At 38.1% G+C, this 23,092-nt stretch overlaps 1 protein-coding gene across 1 annotated transcript in view; it reads right to left on the reverse strand.

The window, feature by feature from the left end:
• GABRB1 (gamma-aminobutyric acid type A receptor subunit beta1) overlaps positions 1-23,092 on the reverse strand; it is a 378,953-nt gene that overhangs the window by 71,198 nt on the left and 284,663 nt on the right. The window contains exon 5 of the mRNA XM_080663833.1: positions 17,486-17,568. Within this exon, the coding sequence (XP_080519959.1) occupies positions 17,486-17,568 (83 nt within the window). The remainder of the gene's footprint in view (positions 1-17,485; positions 17,569-23,092) is intronic.

Raw genomic sequence — 23,092 nt, forward strand, 5'->3', positions numbered from 1 at the left:
TTGTGGACTATTGTAATAATTTCCTGAGAGTATGGCTGTGAATCAAGAAATGACATTTGATGTCTCAGTGGATATCTTGGATTGCTTTTCTGACTAAACTAAATGATTTTTCAAAGTTGGTCATTAAGATGGCTGAAGCAATCTTAGACTCTTGATGTTCCCCAAATTAGTGAATGACTCTAGAACATACTTCCTCCCAAAATGAAAATTCAGTGGAGTTAAGGACAAAGCTTTATCAGAATGTAAGTTCCACAAGGACTTGGTCCATGTCTATTCTTTTCATTTCACATAAAAAGTTATATCAAACATTATTTGTTATATGGAGAGCAGCAGGATGAATAGTGAGGTATCCTCCCTAGCTATATGGCTTGCTCTTTTACTATGACAGTTAAGATATAGGATTCTATGTTGTGTTTCAGAATACTCATAAATGAGACATGGAATTATGTGATCACTTTGACATGCCTGTGTTAGATTGCTTGTTGTCTATTTGGCATCGCCACCCCAAGTATCATTGAAGAGATATTAGAAACAATTTTCCCAGAATCTTCTTCAGCTTGGAGTTTTCAAGAGAGAGGCATTGGTACCAGATTCAGAAGATGGCAAAGTAAAGGCCATTATTTTCTGTAGGACACTGCTGCCAGGTATATGGGCAGATGTGAAATTTACAGTGATTTGTTGGGGAGTTCTTGAATACTTCTACCTTGCTATAGAAGCAGAGATCACTAGTGGGAGCTTCCCAGAGATGCTTGAGTATTGATGCTGTCTCTGCTCAAGTGCTTCAGGCTGAAATTGCAGAGGTTCATCTCTTTGACCTCTGCTAGCCAGCTTTTCCAATCTTTGTGGGTGCTCTTACTCATATTAAAGCCTTTAATAACGAATATATTGAGTAGCTCTTCTGTTTTCTTAACAGAACCTTGACTAGCAACAAAATCTCAAATGTTAAATTTAGGAATGTTAAGCTTCGACTAAATGCATTTATATGCACAGAGTTATAGGAAGCACTTTGAGGGAAACCATATAATTTTTTAACAAACCCATTAAGATAATAAACTATTATCTTATTAAACTATTTAATAAACTATTACTTTCCTTCATTCAGCAAAACCTTTGAGACCTAAGAAAGTCATGAAGTTTTCCAGAGAATCATATATTTTTTTTTCTTTTAGGAAGAACCTGGTGAAATGGGACAAAGTTTCCTATAGGGAAAAGGATAGAGTTTTAAACTCATATAGCCCATAATTTAGTTTGGGCCCAGCCACTTTTTAACCCTGTGTATTTGGCAAATTAATTAAACTTCTTTTGAGTTTGGTAACTGCATCAGCATGATGGGAGTCATGACAACTATCTTGCTTTCTTTTCCTTTAGGTTGTTGTGGGACTCAAATGAAAATGTGTGAAAGCAGTTTATATATATGTATAGTATAGTATTATTCCCTAAGCTCACATTCTAAGGCAAATAATAATGGAAATTAATAAAGATTCAATAAAAGTAACTTCGAGAGCATGGAAGTATATCTCTCACCCTTCAGATTAAATGTTGTGGTGGCTGTGTGCCTGCCTATCACCCTAAGACCCAGCCCAGTGTGGCCTGTCATCATAAAGGCCAGTGGCTGAGCGAGGACATTGTACTGCCGGGCTGAGCCTCCATGGGACAGCAGTGGGAACCTTTATTGCTCCAGTACTGGATGGTTCTCCAACTGCTTAAGTTATAGTTCAGACCACAAGGATAGAGGTGTTAACTGCTCTCTACCCAGAAGGTCACTGTTACAATCACATTTTATCTTGAGGTTATTGTGCAGGAACATCAAGTACAAGTACACTTCTCAAAGCTATGAAGATAACTTATAATTCTACATACTCCCTGACAGTGACACTATGGACATTATCCTTAAGTTACTGAATAAACATGGTTAGGATTCCACACATGTGATTTATTTAAAACAGACCCTTTTTGAGAATATAATCAATAATCTATCTAATAATAGAGGAATATGCAAATTGTCTGGGACGTTGTCACAATAACAGTAATAACCAGCAGGCTGTGTGGGGTGACCAGGCCGGCAGGAGGGGCAGTTGGGGGCGACCAGGCCAGGAGGGGGGGCAGTTAGGGGCAATCAGGCAGGCAGGCAGGTGAGCAGTTAGGAGCCAGCAGTCTCGGATTGTGAGAGGGATGTCCGACTGCCGGTTTAGGCCCGATCCTGGGGATCGGGCCTAAACCGGCAGTCGGACATCATCAGAGCACCAGGGAGAGAAGAAATTTTCATCAAGACCCCTAAACCGGCAGTCGGACATCCTCCAATTGGAGAGGGTGCAGGCTGGGCTGAGGGGACGCCCCCAGGCACAAATTTCGTGCACTGGGCCTCTAGTAGTATAATAACTATATATGGTGTCAGGTGGATACTGTAATTATCAGGGAAATCACTTCATAATATTTGTAAATGTCTAAACCAGCCGTGGGCAAACTATGGCCCGCGGGCCAGATCCGGCTGTTCTATCCGGTTCTCTTGCTCTCCCCTCTGCTCCTTTACTTTGAATTTATAGTAGTTTACACAAACACTCCATCCATGCTTTTGTTCCGGCCCTCCGGTCCAGTTTAAGAACCCATTGTGGCCCTCGAGTCAAAAAGTTTGCCGACCCCTGGCTAAACACTATGCTGTACAAATAATATAATATTGAATGTCAACTGTAATTGAAAAATAAATATAATTTTTAAAAGGAATAAAAAGCAAACCTTTTAAATTCAATGTACTGAGTCAAGACAGGGCTATAGACTAGAGCAAGGGAAGAAGACAAGAGCCAGCATTTCAGAATTGCTGAGTGTTCTGGTGGCATGCAACAGATCTTTCTACACCTCAGTGCCTGGTGTTCATGCTCATGAGATGTAGATACACACTAGCGCAAGCATGTCAAACTCTCGGCCAGTGGGCTGCCTGCCTCGTTTGTTTGGCCCGTGTTAGCCTTTGAGTTTGACGTGCTTGCTCTAGTATATCTTTCCTTGAGCACTATTAACATTATTGGATTTTCATAATTTTCCCATCCAAAACAGTGTGCATGTAAGTCTGCACATACTCACACACCACACACACCTCTCTACTCCTCTACCCAGGTTTTCTTTTCTTCTGCACACTTGCCACAGCATAGGATACTCCTGCATAATATTTGTTTTGATTAGTTTCTATTCCTCTATGATAGCTTGTGAGGTATATCTCGGCAGGAGCTTTGTTTTTCCTAGAACAGTTCATAATACATGATAAGGACTCCAGAAACTTTGTGGGTAAATGAATAAAGTATGAGTCCCTGAATTACTATCCAAGAGGTTTTTTTTTTGTTGTTGTTGTTGTTTTTTGTTGTTGTTGTTTTTTTACATTCTGCTTGATTCCCCAAACTCTTAGCTACAAACTGAACAATTAAATTTACAAAGAGGATATATTTTTAAGAATGTCCTAACAGATGGAACCTTTCCCCACATTTTCCACCTTAAGGAAATGGAGGCTTTATCTATAGTTGTGTAGGAGCCACAGTTCTTCAAATGCAACAAATAATAAATATTTCCTTCCTGGGAATTAGCTAGAGAAACCATGGACCAAATTCTTTGTCACATCACTTCCTTGTCCATAAAGCAAGCTGAGCAATCATCTGCACAGTGCTTCATACAACACACAAAAGCATGTTGTAAAATAGTCTGCTTAACAATGAGATGCACAGGAATATGCTGAAACCAGTAGCTGCATTTAAGTTGCCAATGATAGGGAGAAAGATGTGCCCACAATCTCTTCAAGTGACCCCAAGTTAACCTCAGAGGAATTGAGCCACTGCTCTGTGATCCTGATAAGGAAGTGCATTGGACTTTAATGCTAAGATAAAATATCTGTAGTTATTGGTCAATGATCTAGTTTCTAATAATCTGAAACTCTTGAAAATGGCAAATGCTACTGTACAAATGCTACTTTAGGAATGTAGCCTTTGGGGGACTATGATATAGTCATCTTGTCAGACTAGAAGTTCTGATGGTGCCTGAAATGGTATCTTCACAATGAACACCTGTATATGATGAAAGGATCAGAAACTTCTGGGAACCTAGAAATAGACAAAAAGAGCCAAGAAGAGCGAGACAAGTAGTTGCTCCTGGCACTCAGTCATCAGTCAGCTCAAGAGCAGAGGAGAAGAGGGCTTTCATTGCTTGGCGATGTACAGAAAGCTTGGCTTTTTAGGTAAAAGACAAGAGAGATGGGAGAACATGGTTAGAAATGAAGAGGGGAGAGTGATGAGGACATTGACAGCAACAGTGGGCACAGTCAGAGTGATAACAAGTGTGACAAAATGGAGAAAAGCAGCACTCATTACATGCAGAAGTTGGAGCAGTTCAGAATTTGGGGGAACAAACATCTGATTGATTGCTTTACTTTGATGATAGTTGTGACCACCATTTGTTGAGTAGTTAAAATGTGCGAAGCATAGTACCAGGCACTTTACATGTCATGATGAGATCCCATAAGGATCTATATGTCTATTATGTTCGCATCTCCCATCCCTCCATGATCCCTCCACCCCCTATACCCAATGAAATGCACAGTCCAGGAGAAGCAAAATCCTCTCTATCCTCAACCTCCTGGTCCTCACCACATGCTCTCACCAAAACATTGCTCTTCCTCACAACACAGCTTAGCCAACAGCCCTCTCAAAATACTGGCTGCTTTTCCTCCTACATCCCTGGTATTGGACCTGGGAGATGCATTAAGTGACTCTGTGCTTCTCATTGTTCCTTCAATCTAGACTATTCTCTCTCCCTTCTTTCTAAAAACCTCTAACTTTGAATCTCATATCATCTTAACTGCTGTCATCTGCCAATCCAAGGTTAACTCCTTTTAGCTTCTGTCCACCTACATGCTCCTGTCCTAATTCTTTGTGAATCCAATATGCATATAGATTATTTTTCTATACACCAGATTTCAATTACTTGATTTCTTTTCCTGAAATGTTCATTTCCTCCATTTCATCTTACTTAAAAAATTAGATCTTGACTGTATCTGAGAAAAAAAACACACAAAAAGATGTTTCCCATGTGAATTCTGTTGAGTTGATATATGACTCAGAGCTGGTGTTCTGTGCCATCTTTGTCATGTGTTGAACTTTCTGCATGCATTCATACCTCCATATATATTCAACATATAACTCACCTTGAACCAGGTGAGGTTCCCCTGACCTGGATGGATAGGCTTTTCCATGGCCTAAATTTTGGCAATGAACATAATATCTGAGACAGCCTATCTCAGCATGGTTTGGCTCAGCATTGCTACTTATATCCTAGCATTTCTATTATTATTATTACCATCACCATCATTTTATTATTATTATTATTATTTTTCAGCCCCAAATGGAACAAAAGATAGAATTTTTAATATTGTTTACGAATGAAATTCTCTTCAAAGTAAAATTTTAAGAAGAGTAACTATGATCAGAAGTCACAGTAGCAGAAGGATACTTTTCTTCATGCAACATAGGAAGAAAATTTATTTTTATTAAACTGGCCAGGAAACTGGAAATTCAGCAAATCAGGATTGACCTTTTGATTATGTTACTAGATAAAAGGTCTGAAGTAAATAATACAGAGGACAATAGGAAGAGTATCATTTCTCATTTCTTGGGGGGGACACTTCTTAATATTTCCAACCTAATAGCAGATGACAATTGTGTAAAATATCTTCCCTCTAAAAGAACAAGGTACTGTTTTGGCATAGGTATTATGTACAGATTTAAAGAGGAAGAGATAAAATAATGGCAGGAACAGTAAGAGGGGGCTATGATATGTAGCAAACCCTTATAACTCAGGAATGGGTACTGAGTGAGGGCAGGTGACTTGCGAGCCCTCACCATGGCAGTCAGGATGAAGAATGTGATGAGGAGGTGAACACTGAGGATCTGGACAATGGCTGAGACCTTGAAGCTAACGATTTATGATAGAGCTAACACTGGTCCTTAAAGAAGATATGAGATTACTTAAAATGAAAACTATGCCAGGAACACACCTCTGCCTTGAGTTCTAAGTATGCCTAATAGACTAGAGATGGACATTTTTGGTTGACACATTATTTATGTAGATAGGAGCCTTCATCACTCCGTCTAGAAAGACACTCACAAAAAGGCAGGACTTAAGGTCACCATGGGGATCACAGTATAAATCCCTTACATCTGCTTTTGCTTGAGATGAAGCTAGATGAATAATGCTCATAATCCTGAATCATTAAAAAAGAATAAATGGTTTTTAGAATTCTCTATTGAGGAAGATTCACATCAAAATAGTTAAAGTCTGGGAAACCCGCATTCTTCCGAATGATTCATTAAATCCCAGATAGCTAGCTAGTTGGGGTGGAGCAACATGCCCCCTCCACTAAAAATCTCTCATTAATGGACATAGAGTCAAGTATCATCATTAGAATACTTTACATTATTTTTTCCTTTATTAAAATTAAATCCTTTCCACATATATTCACCCAAGTATTATCTTTAATGTGGACTTCAGAGTACTAATGACATACTGCATCTGGAATATTCCACATATAAAATGATAAGGTGCAGAAGTGACACACCCAGGTATTTTACAGAATCTAAAGCTTTTCAAATTCCAGTGTTTTGGAGTCATTCAGGTCACCTGAAAATGACTTTTCTGCCTCAGGTAATTTAAAACTCCAAACTCCTACAACCAGTGAGACAAAGGCTTTTAGCTAATTATTTAAATCTCAGTAGGAAGCAAACAGGCTGGGTAGATTGAGCAGCATAGGTGAGACAGGCTTTTTTTCTTTTCTTTTCTTTCTTTTACTTACCCCAGATTCTTACTACTCAGGTGGTTCATGAACCAATGGCATAGGTATTGTCAGGTAACACGTTAGAAATGCCTATTCTCGGGCCCCAGCCCCAGCTCATTAAACCAGAATGCATTTTCATAAGATCCCTTTAAGCACATGAACATTTGACAAGCACCACAGGGAGCACTTCAGACAAGTGATGGGTTTCTATGCTGACAGTTTCTAAGGTAAGAGCAGGCAACCCTTTGGCTCGATTCAGTGACATTTTTTGTCTGAATTGTAGATCTACAGAATCTAAGTACTAATAATACAATCTGCTTAGAATCAGTGCAGACATTGAATGAGAGCTCTGTGACAATCTGCCCTTTTACGCAATCAAATAAGTCTAGTACATGTTTATGGGACAGAGTGTGGGGAGATAAGAATGATTATAGAAATTATGATTATATTGTTTTTTATGGGTGAAACAAATAAACTGTGCTTAATTTCAGCTCGATTAAACTATTCCTGAAAAGTCTGTTGCTATGCACTCATCCAAATGTAAATTTTAACTAGCCTTTTTCTTTAGTTAACATGATAGAGAATGTGACTAAAAGCATTTGATGTCCTCTCTCTCTCTAAAGTGAAAAACTCCATTTTCTATGGACAGCATCATCATACAAATTAATGTTTCATTCATTGTGTTTCTATTAATACGTGGTATTCATACTGGGGCTTTTAAAATAGAGTGGTGTCTTATAACAACTTGAGCAATTACTACAGGGATCTGAATATCTGGTTGAAGCACTCAGTGCCAATGAAAAGCAGGGTCTACTGGTCTGCTTAGTTATTTCCAGGCTCGCACTTTTAAATAGAAAGAAAAAAAATGGAGCCTTCTGTCAGGAAGGATAAAAGAAAGAGTAGTTTAAATGTCCTCCTTTGATCATTTCAGTGATTTCTTTCTTTGAAAATCATGCTATTTTCTGTTCTCTGCTATACTTTCTTCTCTTATTTCTGTTTCCATTCTGCTTCCCATTTAGAGAACTGGGTCTATCAGAAAAAGAGAGGAGCAAGAATTCAAAGCATGACAGCCTTCAAGCAGTGTCTGTCAAACTTGGCTGCATATTGAAATCACCTGGAAAGCTTAAAGAATGCTTTTAAGGGCACCTTACACAAATTCTCTTTTTGGTCCAGGGTGGGATCATGGTATCAATATTTTATAAAAGCCCCCTTTAAAAATTTTTGATCTGAAAGAGAAGAATAATGAAATTTAAATGCTGAAATTGATACCTAAATGAAAACTAACACATATATTCTCACATGGTTCCTTTATGAATGTGGTTCACAGAACAATCCAAGTCAAGACCCCTCATGAGAATATGTCCATTTCCAAGATTATAGATGTCTATGAAATAAAAGTAAGAGAAATGAATGGATTTTGAAACTACAGCACCACTGCAGTCAGTCAGGCCTAGCACAATCCTAAAATCATGTGGGAAGTAGTATCTGTAAACATCTAGAAGAGAAAGGATTTCTGACCATTGTGTGATCTGTTGCAAGTAGAAGTGACCTGGTAAAATAATGGTTATCCTTAAATTATATCAATGTTCAGTTTAGTTGGCAAGAATGTCAGAAAATAAATGCTCCTGTAGAAACTGAATTGAGAGAAGGACCAATTAAAACCTGCTTTGTTCTCAGGTGAGATCTTTTCATAATCACACAACGCATACACAGTGGGAAAGATGGAGAGAAGGGTTTTATGAAGACACTACGGAGAAGTTTTCTTAATAGGCTTTTCCTACATGGGCTAAATCTTAGACTTTCAAGTCAGATTGCTTGAGTTCAAATCCCATTTGGGCCACTAGTTTTGTGACTTGAAGAAATTACTATTACGTTGGTGCTTTGATTTCCTATGTAAAATAGAGTTTTGGGGAAGATTCAATGGGAAATCCTTGTTAAGTGTCTGGCCCATCTATATAATCTATATAATAAAAGCCTAAGAGACCATTATGGCAGAACGACCAGAACAATCAGTTGCTATGATGTGCACTGACCACCAGGGGGCAGATGCTCAACCTCCTGGTGGTCAGTGTGCTCCCACAGGGGGAGCGCTGCTCAGCTAGAAGTCAGGCTCACGGCTGGCGAGCACAGCAGTCGTGCGGGAGTCTCTCCCGCTTCCACGGCAGCGGTAAGGAGCAGCAAACTGAGTGGTAAGGAGCAGAGCGGCAGTAAGGAGCGAGGGGTCCCGGACTACGAGAGGGCGCAGGCCGGGCTGAGGGACGCTGCACCCCGCCCAACCCCGCAGTGCATGAATTTCATGCACCAGGCCTCTAGTAATATATAATCAATAAATATTAGCTGTCATTATTATCAAGTTTTGACCCCCAAAGTGAAACAAAGCCATCAGTTTAACAAAGAGTGTCTAGTTCTTAAAAATTAAAATTCCATTATAAAATGTCTCTTTATGTGTTTGGTTAATATTAAAACCTTTATGTAAAGTAATAGCTTTGTTCTGACTTCCTCTTAAAAAGTTAGCAGCAAAATGGCCATTCATCAGAGCAGCAGGGAGAGAAGAAATTTTCAGAAATCCAAATCTGTAAATCTGAGATATCCTCATCAATCTACACAGCCACTTACCCAGGCATGGAAAATAAACTTAAACTGTAATAGGACTGAAGTGAACAGCTATGAGGCTAACTTTATAGTCAAGTTGATTGCAAAACTAATTTTCATAAAAGGAACTCCATTCCTTCACTGGCTTTTATTTTATAACTTAAAAAGATCAGAGACTTTTCAGAAAGAGTGTTTTTTTACAGTTTCAAAGAAGCAGTCTAGAAAAAGGAATAAATTAATTCAGAAAATATTTCCTCCTTCCCTACACCCACTCCTCTGCTCATCAAAAAAGCTACAGGCTCTAAAATTCATTAACATTTCTATAAACATAAATGTGAAATACTCATTTTCATTAAGTATTCTACTGAATATGGCAAAATCAAATTTATCTAAGGAGATATCCAATGCTGCTAATTTCCTTGACAATGGAGACATAAAGCAAGGAAAGCCATGAATCATTCATGAAGTTCAATTTACTTCTGTTATTTTTGGTGTTTAGCATCCATGAATAGAAAGTGTGCAGCATGTTGTAGATGCTATTTTTAAATTACTTCAGATCAGAATTAATGATTTGGCAGGCAGCAATAAAGTAAGAATGATTCAAAGGCTTTGCTGGTAATTGTCCTATATTTCATATTTTCTTGTGAGTATATGTTCATGTATTCATAACATTTTTGCTATATTCTAATATCCTTTATAAATCAGGATTACTTTAGAACCATTATTTTAGGCAAGCACATAAAGTAACTAACTGGCAATGCAACTAAATTAAATAAACTCCCAGAGTTTTAGACTTTGGGGCTGAAAGAGATCTTTAAGGTTATATAATTAACAGGCATCTCAATGAGGAATATCTTCTACATTAATGCTGGTAGGTGGCCATTTCCAATTAGTTGAAGTGTTTCTGAGAAGGGAAGTCTTTCTTAAAAAGGGACTGATTTCGTGAATGTGTACCTTGGTTCACTGGAAAGTATTTTTCTTAAATTCAACATCTACCTTCCTGTAACTTCTGCCCACCTGTCCGCTCAGCTGCTGCTGTGACACCAGCACTTAGCATACAGAGAACATGTAGTTACCAGGTGAGAAATGCTAGTTGAACTAAATTGAATTGAACGGGTTCAAATCTAGTATTGAGTGGGATACTTTTATGTATCAATTCGAGTGAGCCACAAAGTGCCTCGATATTGGATCCAACATTCTTCTTCCTGCTCCTGGGAGGGTGCTTTTGGAAGGGATTAGCCTTTAAATAATAAGATAGTAGACTGTGTAAAGTAGATTGCCCTCCCTAATGTGGGCAGCCTCATCCAATTAGTTGAAGGCTTGAATAAAACAGAAAGAATGACCTTCAGAGTAAGAGAGAATCCCTTCTGCCTGCCTTTCTTTGAACTGGGACAATCAGCTTTTTCCTGCTTCAGACTCAAATGGAAACATGGGTCCTTCCTGGGTCTAAAGCCTTCAAACTGGACCTGCATTGTCAGCGCTCTAGTTTGCCAACTTACTGTGCAGATTTGGGACTTATCAGTCTCTATAATTACATGAGCAAATTCTTTATAAAAACTCTCTCTCTCTCTCTCTCTCTCTCTCTCTCTCTCTCTCTCTCTCTCTCTTGCTCTCCATATATCTATATCTATATCTATATCTATATCTATATCTATATCTATATCTATATCTATATCTATATCTATATCTATATATATCTCCTACTGGTTATGTTTCTCTGGAAAATCCTAATACACTGGCCAACACCAAACCTAAGATTTTTCTTTTTTGTTATAGCATTTAAAGCATTCAGCAATGGCTATTATTCCTCCATAAATTTTTCCCCAAGATAGCTCGGTATCCTCCTCTAAAGGAAATTACTTTAATGCAGCATTAAGAACTGGACACCGTTCTCCACACGTGGCTTTATAAGGGCAGACTTTTGTAGAACTACTCCTGCCACATATTTGGACATTACACTTACTTTGATCTTATTTCCAAGTGTTAATGTAACACATTATTATAAATAGAACTCAGCATTTCAACTGCAAAAATCACATTTTCACAGGAAATTTTCCATAGTTAAGTTATGCCACTGTATTTAGGTAGACACATTTTTCTTATTACTACTATTTTTGTGAACATGAAAACATTGAAATCAACACAATGACAATATTCTGAGACTAAAAGATAGATTGAGTGGATGATTCACTAAATTGAACACATTAAGACAATGCCTAAGTTAAAAGTTTCCAAATCATTTTTAAAAAACAAGATACAAATATAAAAATAACCAGGTATCACTAAATGTTACCTTTGTTTGATAAATTGGTTGTGGTTCAGGTAGGAGGCATATAGACAGTCAATGGCTCAAATGAAACAAAAATTAGTGTGGTGAAGGCCTGGGGTGGGGGCAGTAGCAGGGCAGAGTGGGTCAATGGGGCGGGGGAGGGAGGAGAGGGGACATCTGTAATACTTTCAACAATAAAGATATATTTTTAAAAAATTAAACAAAAATTCATAGGGATTTATCAAATTTATCAGCACATCAAAATTCCTAAATGTTCCCATATCTGGCTCTCGGTTGACACATTTATAATCTTAAATTCTGAGATAATCTTAAAGCACAAATACAAAATTGTACAAATGAAAGACTATTTTATGGCAAGTAAAAGAACCCATGCCTTAAATCTTATCTGAGAACATGAAAACCAGACATCCATCTTCTAGACTTAAAAGACTTGAGAAGTTTGGAGCTAAGAAATTTAGCATAAAGTCACTGCAAAACTATTTATTATTAAGTACTACCCTAAGTTATAATTATTCTTATGAACAAAGTAATGATCTTTTTTTCTGGGTTTTATTATAATCCACAGAAGGAAGAAAAAATAAACACACAAGAATATAAATGCTACTAAATGCTACATGGTAAGCTAACAGAATTTGGAGATAATAACTCAGGTTCGTAATTTAGATTGGATTCTCAGGAAAGCCTTATTGGAGGTGTCATCGTAGGGGAGAACTGAAGGATGAGACCAGAAAAGGCAAAAGAACCATGATGGATAAATGCAATTCAGCCATTCATTTTATCTTGCAGGTAGAACGAATGGTATTTGACAATAGATTGGAATGGAGGAGTATAAGGGAGATGTCAACAATTAGTCCACGGATTCTGATTGGATACTGAGGTTAAGGAGACTGGGAATAAAACTCATTTGGGAGGGAAAAATGATAAACTTTTGAGCAAATTAAGATGCCTTTGAAACATAAAAATAGACATGCCAAGAAGAGTGCTATGTACCTCGTCTGGGGCTTAGAAGATAACTGAGCTGGAGGTATATATTTGGGGACCGTTGGAATAAAGATGGTATGTAAAGAGAGGTGACCTTTCTGAGAACAGTACCAGTGGAGGTGAGAGTTGGGTAGACTGGTTCCAAATTACAGTGGGCTGAGAGGAAGGGGAGGCACTGGAAAACAGATACAGACCGTTATCCCAAGTAGCTTGAAGGAAAGGAGAGTAATTACGAAAAGCTTAAGGGGAGCTGCAGGGGGAGAGTAGAAGAAGTGTTTGGTAATGAGAAGAGTTTGAACTTGTTTTTAGGCTCTGAATAAAGGGCTAGCCAGAGGGTGAGATTGAGGATCTAAGTGATCAGGGGGTGGAGTGTGTGTGAACTTGAAAAAAAATAAATTCTCAGAGGAGGAAGACAGATGGAATCCTGAGCACAGGGGCAAGGTCAGGCTATAAAAGAAGTAGGAGCACCTCTTCCTCTGCAATACGGAGGGCTAGCTTAGAATGGCGAAGATACAAGGAAGTTTAGAACAAGATGGGTGAGCCCACTAAGAGATTTCAGGCCTGAGATGGCTTCTACTGCTTTGGGGTATAGTGACAAGTGACACGATCTTCTTGTACTGAGAGGATGGGATCAGGGTCAATATCTTCCTCCATTGTTGCTGCAGAGAATTGGAAAAGGCACCTGAATCCTCCATGATTGTTATCCCAAGTCCTTCTATATTTACATGCAGCTCCTGGCTATCAAACCTTTACATGTTAGCTTTATTGATTTCAAATTCCAAATCCTCTTAGTACTAAATTTCTTGATCAATTTTTCTATGTGCCATTAACTGTTTTTATAGCGTCCCAGGGCTAGAAAGCTATTGACCTGCTCCAAGTTCAACTAAAATTTCAATTTAACAAGGCTTTATAACCTTTCCAATTTTACTTGATTAGATGACATTAAAAAAAAGCAAAACATCTTTAATTTTTCTCAAAAGACCTAACCAAGCAAAACATTGCCCCATCCTTGGGATTGTGATGGAAGAGAATACAAACTAGTGCATTTTGTACGGTAGGTAACGTTTCTACTCTATTGTTCGCAAAAGTATAATCGGTTCAACTTTACTTTGGTGGAATGTCTACTTTATCGTTCGTATTTCCCAACACACACGACAGCCTCTCATTTGTAATCACTTTAAAATTCAGTTATAGGCTTCATAAATTCAGGGAGAGCTATTTCAGCAAATAATGCAACACATGTTTCTTCATGAAGAGTTAAAAAAAAGATGAATAACAGATTCTGTATTTATTAGTACTTAACAACATATTGATTATGTACTTAGGCAGGGAACAAGCAAAGCTCATTTGAACTCCATAGTATTGCCATATGTAACTTCGTTGCTTGGAGTTATTCCTTTTAATACTTAAGATCTCTTTACATTGATTTATCTATTGTTAAGAAGGGATACATTTTAACTAAAATATTAAAGCTAAACAATGTTGTCATTTGAGGCCTTTACATGCTTTTTTTTTTTTTTTTTTTTTTTGGTTAACATGAATGGAATCAAGGACTATCTGGCTTCCTGCATCCACAGACTACCCTCTCTGCAGTTGCAATCATTTGACCTTTGACCTAGAAGCCAGTTCTACCTCAGCTTCTGGGCTCTCTTTTAACCTGTTTTAGGGATAATTTTAGGAAATATAGACCAATCTTTGGTTGACTCAGCATCCTCAACCTAGCTGCGAGTGGCTCCAACAGGTGCTGTACTTTTAACTGTTGATGTTCCGCTCCCTTGCTCACCTGTTGATTGCAGGATTCTATGACAGTAAGATTACCTGGGTTTGAAGCCCCGCTTCACCACTATCCTTGGCTTGGGTAAGTTATTTCACTTCTCTAAGCCTCAGATACATTATCTCTCAAAAGTTGGTAGAAATATTTATGTTACGGAGCTGTTATATTAATGCCTAGCTTTGGTCTGGCAAGTACAAGGCAGTTCTGGGATTTTTTTTCACCCTTTCTCCCAAATTCCTGCCTTTATAAACTCCTCATTATACAGATTCTTACAGACTCCAGTTTCTGCTTTGCTTTAGGTAAATATCTGTAGGGACTAGAGTTCTGTGACCTGCTGTTGGGTCACTTGAATGATGGCCACCATCTGCCTGCAATTCTACCTATTAGCTGACTTGAGGATACCAGTGACCTGCCTCATCCATCTTTCCAGACAGCTGATGGCATATTACTGAATTTCCTCAATGACTCCATATGCCTGAGTCACCACCTATTGCCTGACACCATATTTTATAATTATTTTGGAGTATCTGTCTGTTTGTGCTTCCCCCATCCCTGCCACATGAAACTTATGCTTTATTTCTTCCTCATCTATAGTTTTGTTTTGGTCATTATATGATATAATAAATGAACCTCAAAGTCATCTATTTCCTAAATATGAATAAAGTTAATTGCCTACTTAAAGAAAAATATAACTTATAATAATAGAAAAACTCAATATGTATTATAAAATTAAAGTGCATTTTAGGAGACAATAAATCCTGATAATTTTAGCACTTGATAATTTACAACACCGAATAGTAAATTCAAGGACTTGTCAAATTCACTATACTTCTTTAGGTGACTGATGTAAACCATAAGGTCTTTGAATTTCTAGAGGATGTAGCCTACTGCTGTCCAGCGAAGTACAGGTAAAAGATCACAATTCATGGAAGAGATGCCCAGGGTAAAAGGCAATCTATATGAGCAACCCATGATGACCTCTTTCCATGTCAGTTCCAAAAGCTAATGGTTCACTTGCTTAGCTCAAGTTCTGCCTTATTTATAAACTATTACTGGCCATTAAAAAATGATTGTGTTCATATTTCATTTCTACCTTTTGAATTTGGTTGTCATTTAAATCAAAAGTCATCACATTCACATAGTAACACCTATCAACCAACTTACTTATATAATGCATTGTAAAAATTAGAATATTTCTTAAAGAATAGCTCATGGATTTTCTTATTCATTTGAGATTTAGTGGTAGTATATCACCATCTATGACTGAATCTATATCTACATAAGTATATTTATCTATTTCTATGTTTGTATTCAGTAAAAGTAGAAAATTAATGTAATCCTATATACTAATAAAAACTTAATATGCTAAGTGTCCCATCATCCAGTTGCCTGTTCAACCAATCAAAGCGTAATATGCTAATGATATGCTAAGGCTTTCCAAATGCTCACTATGATGTGCACTGATCACCAGGGGGCAGATAGTCCACCGGTCGACCAGTCGCTATGATGTGCACTGACCACCGGGGGCAGATGCTCTGACTGGTAGGTTAGCTTACTGCTGGGGTCCAGCCGATTGGGACTGAACGAGATGGGCCAGACATGCCCTGGAGCCCTCCCATGGTCCCTCCTCAGCTGACCAAACTCCTGCGTCCCTCCCAGGCCCTGATCGTGCACCAGTGGGGTCCCTTGGCCTGGCCTGTGCCCTCTTGCAAACCAGGACCCCTCAGGGGATGTTGGAGAGTCAGTTCGGCCCAATCCTGCTTAACGCAGGAGCTGCCCCCTGGTGGTCAGTGCTCTCCCACAGGGGGAGCGCTGCTCAGCCAGAAGCCGGGCTCACGGCTGGTGAGCACAGCAGCGGTGGTGGGAGCCTCTCCCACCTCTGTGGCAACGCTAAGGATGTCTGACTACTGGCTTAGGCCCGCTCCCCATGGAGTCATCAGTCAGACATCCCCTGAGGACTCCTGGACTGCGAGAGGGCACAGGCCAGGCTGAGGGACCCCACCCCCCTGAATGCATGAATTTCATGCACCGGGCCTCTAGTTCCTTACTAATCAGATAATTAGGAGTACAGTACTATATTTACTGGTATTCTTTAATAATACTATGAGGTCATCTGAATTTTTCCCATTTTCTTTTACTGTTTTGATGTTTAGATCTGGGAAGAATTTTAGATGATTTAAGTAAATATCTGTCTATTTCTCACATTACAGTAGGTGGCATTGTAATGCTCTGAATTTACTACTGCACCTTTCTGTGTCCCTTAAAACCAGGAAATGGCCTAGGCCTGGTATTCACAATAAATGGACTTAAATGCCTGCTTGTTGATGGCTATGAAACAATGATACAAAGTCAATGACATTAAGTCTCAGTGACTAAAATATTCAAATTGTTAAGAAAGCAATCAATGAAAACTGCCCAAGAAGACAAACCAAAATCAGACCTGAAACATAGCAAGTCTTTGGCCCAACGCACCAGCATCATGAAGGTTTGTTCCTCCTATGAAGAAAGACGAAAGTGCACAAGACCCTACCATCGTGTTTTTCTAAAACACAACGATTTACAATCCTCCAGGTGGAGACTATCAAATCAAAAACAATCTCTTAAAGTCTTTACATACTAAAATGTTTTTCCCCCTCTTGCTAATGCAGTTTGGGTGTTAGAACACCTTGGGAAAAACTCCACTCCGAGAAGGAGATAGCATGAGTTTATCAATTGTCCTGCTAAACTAAGTAGACTTTCCCTCATGGTTCAAAAATTTATCTCTGAGAAGGAGATAGCATGAGTTTATCAATTGTCCTGCTAAACTAAGTAGACTTTCCCCCAAGGTGTTCTAACACCCAAACTGCATTAGCAAGAGGGGGAAAAACATGAAATGAATTTGGAGCCACCAATATAAGGGGAAATGTCACTAGAGTGGGAGACCCTTAAAAAGTTGGCAGCACAGTATAGCTGAAAATATCCGATCAACTATTCAGCACGAGGTGGAATTTAATTGGGTCAAGCAAGCACCCCCCCTTTCCATTCCCCTGTCCAAGTAACTCACAACTTTCAATCTCCAGAGTGCAGTTTTGTTCATCCAGAGGATATCTTCGTAGATCCATCATACATGCAGCTGTGGTTGTGATTCTGTCAGGATGAGAGAGAGAAAGATAGCATCATAAGGATGATGGCTTCCATTTCCAGGCTTCCCAGCCCGAAATCATGTTACCAGTGGGCATAAAAATTTTGCGGTTAAATTTTTTGAAGGCAGGCAGATTGAATTTGCTAACTAGTCTTGTAAGCCTGAGCTATTTAATTGAGCTCTATGAGCCTCAGTCCCCTTATCTATCATAACACCTACTACATAGGATGAATGGCAGTGAGAATTAAAAAAGAGGTGTGCTCCACAAATGCTGGTCATTATTATAGCTATTTTTATCCCATGGCCCTTCCTATAGCATCCTGGCAATGTCTCTGCCAGTATCTTCAGCAAGACCTGCCTATGAGTAGGTCATCTACATTATGCATCAAAAACTACCTTCATCTCCTGCGACAACCTAATAATAAAACAACAACAACAAAACCTGTCCTCTATAACTTTCGGTGCCTAACACTACCCACTATTAGAGAGACTTGTCAAATTCATCTCTGAGACCCTGGTCCACCTATATTCAATATAACTAGGAAAGAAACACTATCTTAGGATTGGTGTTCATACCACATAGTCACCAACTCCAGTTGAGCTTATGTTTTTATGCAAACCCAAAAACCCTGACTCTAGATATCTCACCTTGGTTTCCATTATCCCTCCATTTTCACTTGCCTGGGCTATGGAATCTGAGAGTAACTGAAATTCCTAGGCTATCCACTCTTACAAACATTGCATATTACTATGGAATTGAGAAAGTACTTTTCTTTGAAAAAATTGCATGGTCTTCTCTCACTAAAGTAATGTGTGATCATAATGTAAAGAATTCAAAATATTCAAATTTAATAATAGAAAGTTTCCTTGCTAATTTAATCCCCAGGAACCACAACATTGGAAATTTTCCATAAATATTCCATGTACAAATAGAAGCACAGCTATATCTCCTTATAGGACAGTCTTAGACAGCTTCTTAGACAGCTGCCTACCTGCTCTGAACCTTTCTTGTTTTCATTAACAATGCATCTTGGAACTGGTTTTATATCAGTAAATAATAAGCTGTCTTAAAAATTTTACTGTGATATGTTCAGTTGTATGGAAATACCATACTTTATATTCCCAGTCATCTTTTGATGGACATTTACACTGTTTCCTGTCTTTTAGTTTTACAAATGAAGATGCGTTGAATATACTGGTATACCCTACTATGTCTCACTACTTTCTGTTGGCTATTTCTGGAAAGGAAATGGTTGGAAAAAGGTATATGCATTGTAAGTTTTGCCACATTGCCCTTGGTAGAGGTTGTGCCAATTTATGCTCCCACTAACAGTGTATCTAAATTTGACAAAGTACTCTTCATTCCTATGTTTTTTGAGGCTGCCAAGGTGACTTATTGTTTTGGTCATGTGTGTTAACCTAACAGGAACCTTCTTCTTAAAAACACTGTTAGGAAAGACACTAATCCTTTCCAATTTCTCTCAGGCTTTCCTTATGAAAGATGAGAGTTCACAGGATGAGCATTGGGGCATTCCCTTTGAAGCCTTTCTTAGACAGGATGTTGGTCAATGTAATCAGATTTATTTGAGCAATAGGCAAAAGCAAAAAAAAATAAAAAATTCAGGTTCAATTTATAAAACATCTTCAAAATGTCTTACAAAAATTTTAAAGACTAGTTATATTCCAGAATTTAGCACATGAAATGATTTTATTAGATTCTTTCTTAATTCCTGCTCTCATAATTACATGCATTGATTAATTTTTTTACTTAAAATATGTATATATTGCATATCTTTTGTTTTCTGAAAATACAATTTCACAAACTTGTTTTTATGGCCTGCAAGTATTTTAAAACACCCTTAATGAGACAACACAAAACATATTTTTAAAATGTTTTAGAAATTATCTATCTACCTTACTATAGTATTTGTTTAACAGCTTCTTATGAGTAAAAGGATTGTGAAAATTATCTATAAACTAGAAGCCCAGTGCATGAAATCGTGCGGCCCCACCCACCGGTGCCGGTCTTTGGTCATTATGGTGTTAGGGCCATGGTTTTTTTTTAATATATATATATAGATAGATAGATAGATTACTAAAGTGTGGCAAGTCCCATGATCCCATGACTTAGCCAGTGGATAATTTTACCCCACAAGTGACATTCGGCAACATCTGTAGACATTTTTGATTGTCAAGCTGGTAGTGGAGGCCTGATACTTGCAGCTAGTCTGTGGAGGCCAGGGATTCTGCCTAACATCCTGCAATGACCAGGAAATCCCCCAACAGTAAAGAATTGTCTGTTTCAAAATGTCAGTAGTGCCAAGGTTGATAAATTTGGCTTCATGGTGGTTTTCAAACCATTTCCTTTGAGGAAAACATTAATGAAACAAAATCTTAAATAGAAGCTCAATCTATAAAATAGAAATAAAGTAAGTAAAAAGAGTATTTTAATATAAAATTATCTTATAAGTTCAATGTTGACATCTATTTTAATGAGCACACAAATTTGGAAGCAGGGATTATAATTAGAGCCTTAAATCTCCCTCTGCAGCAATATTTTTCTGTTGAATTTTATTAGTATAGAATTGAGAAAATCCTAATAGTGAAAAGTTTGTTTCTAAAAATCTTACCTGACCATAGGCTACCCTGAATTGGGTAAAAAAAAACACACAAAAAAAACAAACAAACAAACAAAAAAACATACCTGTGTGCCTCTATGATCAATAACACCTTTCTACATGGTTCAGATACATTCATAGGTAGTTGATCTCTAGCAGGAGCTTACTGATGGATTAAAATGAAGCGTTACGCCGAAACCGGTTTGGCTCAGTGGATAGAGCGTCGGCCTGCGGACTCAAGGGTCCTGGGTTCGATTCCGGTCAAGGGCATGTACATTGGTTGCGGGCACATCCTTGGTGGGAGGTGTGCAGGAGGCAGCTGATCGATGTTTCTCTCTCATCGATGTTTCTAGCTCTCTATCCCTCTCCCTTCCTCTCTGTAAAATATCAATAAAATATAAAAAAAAAATGAAGCGTTACTTGCTTCAAAGCAAAAATTCTCTATGCTCTGCATAAATTAACCTGGCTGCATAAGTTAATATTGTGGTGGTCTTGAATGCACTAAAATGTATATAGGACACTATATAGTGTACTTGTTTTTTTTATTATAGTTTTAAATAATTATAACATTTTAACAAAATTAGAATGAAATATTATTTGTGGGACTGTTAACAAGCTTTAGAGATACTTGAAAATAGCATTTGACTCCCACTGGTTGGCATATCTCACTTAATTGACCTCATTTTCAGACAGGTGTCATCTGGTTAATTAACCACATCACATCAAAATCAGGACATGCCTTGAAATCTTACGCTGAACCACTAATTCACACATTGTGAAGCTCTGGAGTTTTCACAAAGCAATTTGAAAAGCTAACAAAGCCTTGTGTGTAAAATGAATAACTAATGTCTCATGTGCATGGATCCTACAGTTGCGAGTAATTAAAAAAACACCCAACTTTTGGAAAGCATAACTGAACTTACTATTGCTATCTGTTATGATCAATCCATTCAGCAATCAATAGATAAACTAAATCTACTTGGTATTATCTTGGGAAACCATACATCACACTAGAGACTTGTCCATGACTTGATATTTTTTCAATTATGATATCCTGGACAAGTTAGTTTCTCTTGCCCCAAATCCTATTATGATACCAAGAAAAGCTGAGTAACCATAACTCAGAAAGGGAGGGAATCAAGGCAGCTCCAGGAAATTGAGCTGTAGGACGTGCCCGACTTCCTCTGGAAATCTCTGACATTAGTGAAACAATTTCATTCTTGAGATCTATTTGCTCCTAATGTACAATTCCCCAGAGTATTTCCTTGGTTTAACTTGGATTAGGTGCCAACTCTCCCAAAATTATTTAGTACGAGCTGGAAGGAAAGTCACAGGTGTACAAATATGGTCACCAGGAGCCCATAAGGTCCTGAGAAGGGAGGGATCATTGAGACTTTGACAGGACCCCCTATACACGCAGGTACTCAGAAAATGGTGTTGTGGCCTATAGAAATTTATGCAACAGAGCATCAGTCTCTGCTAATTTAAGGGATTGCCATTTCTAGATTTTTTTTAATGCTTATGGCTAAGTTTGCTGAATGCCTTGGGCTCTTTATGAGGGAAAAAAATGCTCAGAAAGAATTCCCAGGATCATTAACAAATGATCTGGGTGAGAAGCAACAGTGAGCATCTCTAAGAATGAGTACTCCCTCCCTGTTTTTCCATTTGTTCACCTTGCTGAATGCAATTGCTCAGCAGTAGTCAGTCACCTCTGCAATTAATTAACACTTCCATATGGAAATGTGCTCACATTGTGGTGGAAGCAGCCTGATAATCTATACCTATGGAATCAAAGGTGCCAAAGATTAAAAAACAAAAATAAAAAAACAAAACTGGATGGGTTGAGCATTTCAAGCTTAAAATGTTTTTTGAAATTTTTTTAACTTTTCACACTCAAGTCATTCATTTTAAGTGTGTAAAATTATTATTACTGGCCAATAGCAAATGAAGATAGCATAGAGTATTACCAGCTAAAGCAAAAACATTAATTCCTGTTTTTCTGAACATAGACTTCCCAGAGGTTCAGATTCATGACAGCATAATAACATCCATCTATCTTCTTTCAAAGACATTTAGAATGGCTTACATTATAATCCAATTTATTGACATTTTGAAGGTTAGGTCAGAACACTATGATAGGCTGTTAGAAGCTATGGTCCTGTGATACTTGGGAGTGAATGGAAATCATATTGCTGTAATATTCACTTATGAAGGTGCATTCTACATAGTCACTGACGGAAAAAGTCACCGTAATTACAAATCATGTATATTTGATGTCAAAGGGCAGTGTGACCCTCACTGCGGACAAAACACAATCCAGGAAGACCTGGCCCATGAGTAGCTCAAAATCTACACACACACACACACACACACACACACACACACACACACACGCACACACGCATATGCGCATACACACACGTACATAGAGAGGACTTTGCAAATACTAGTAAGAATGTGAACTTAAATAAATGAACAAATTATGTACATATGGTTGGGATTTCAATTTTATAGGGATGAGCTCCCATGTTTTAAACTTAATTTCTGTAGAACATAACTGTACCAACTTAATAGAATCTGTATTAAGAAACTATGAGGACAGAGAGGGGGAAAGCCTGAAAATGCTGAATTCTAATCACACTCCTAAAATTGGTAAAATTGATAGTGAGTCGTAATTTTAAGGTTGATATCAGTATCACTTAGTAAAGTTTGTTTGAAGAATGGCTTCTTTTGCCTCGAGGCTGCACCCTCAATCCAGGTGAAGTTTATCACTCAAAAAAAACTAATGAGAAACTGATGAGCAAGCTTATCCTCAGTTTTAACCACTGAGTACATGAATTTTTTCCCCCTTAGCTAACACTTACTGAGTGGAGAAAAGAATATGTATAATCTTCATAATTGGTGCTGGAAG

This window comes from Plecotus auritus (assembly GCF_963455305.1).
Source record: "Plecotus auritus genome assembly, chromosome: 1".
NCBI classification, from domain to species: Eukaryota; Metazoa; Chordata; class Mammalia; order Chiroptera; family Vespertilionidae; genus Plecotus; species Plecotus auritus.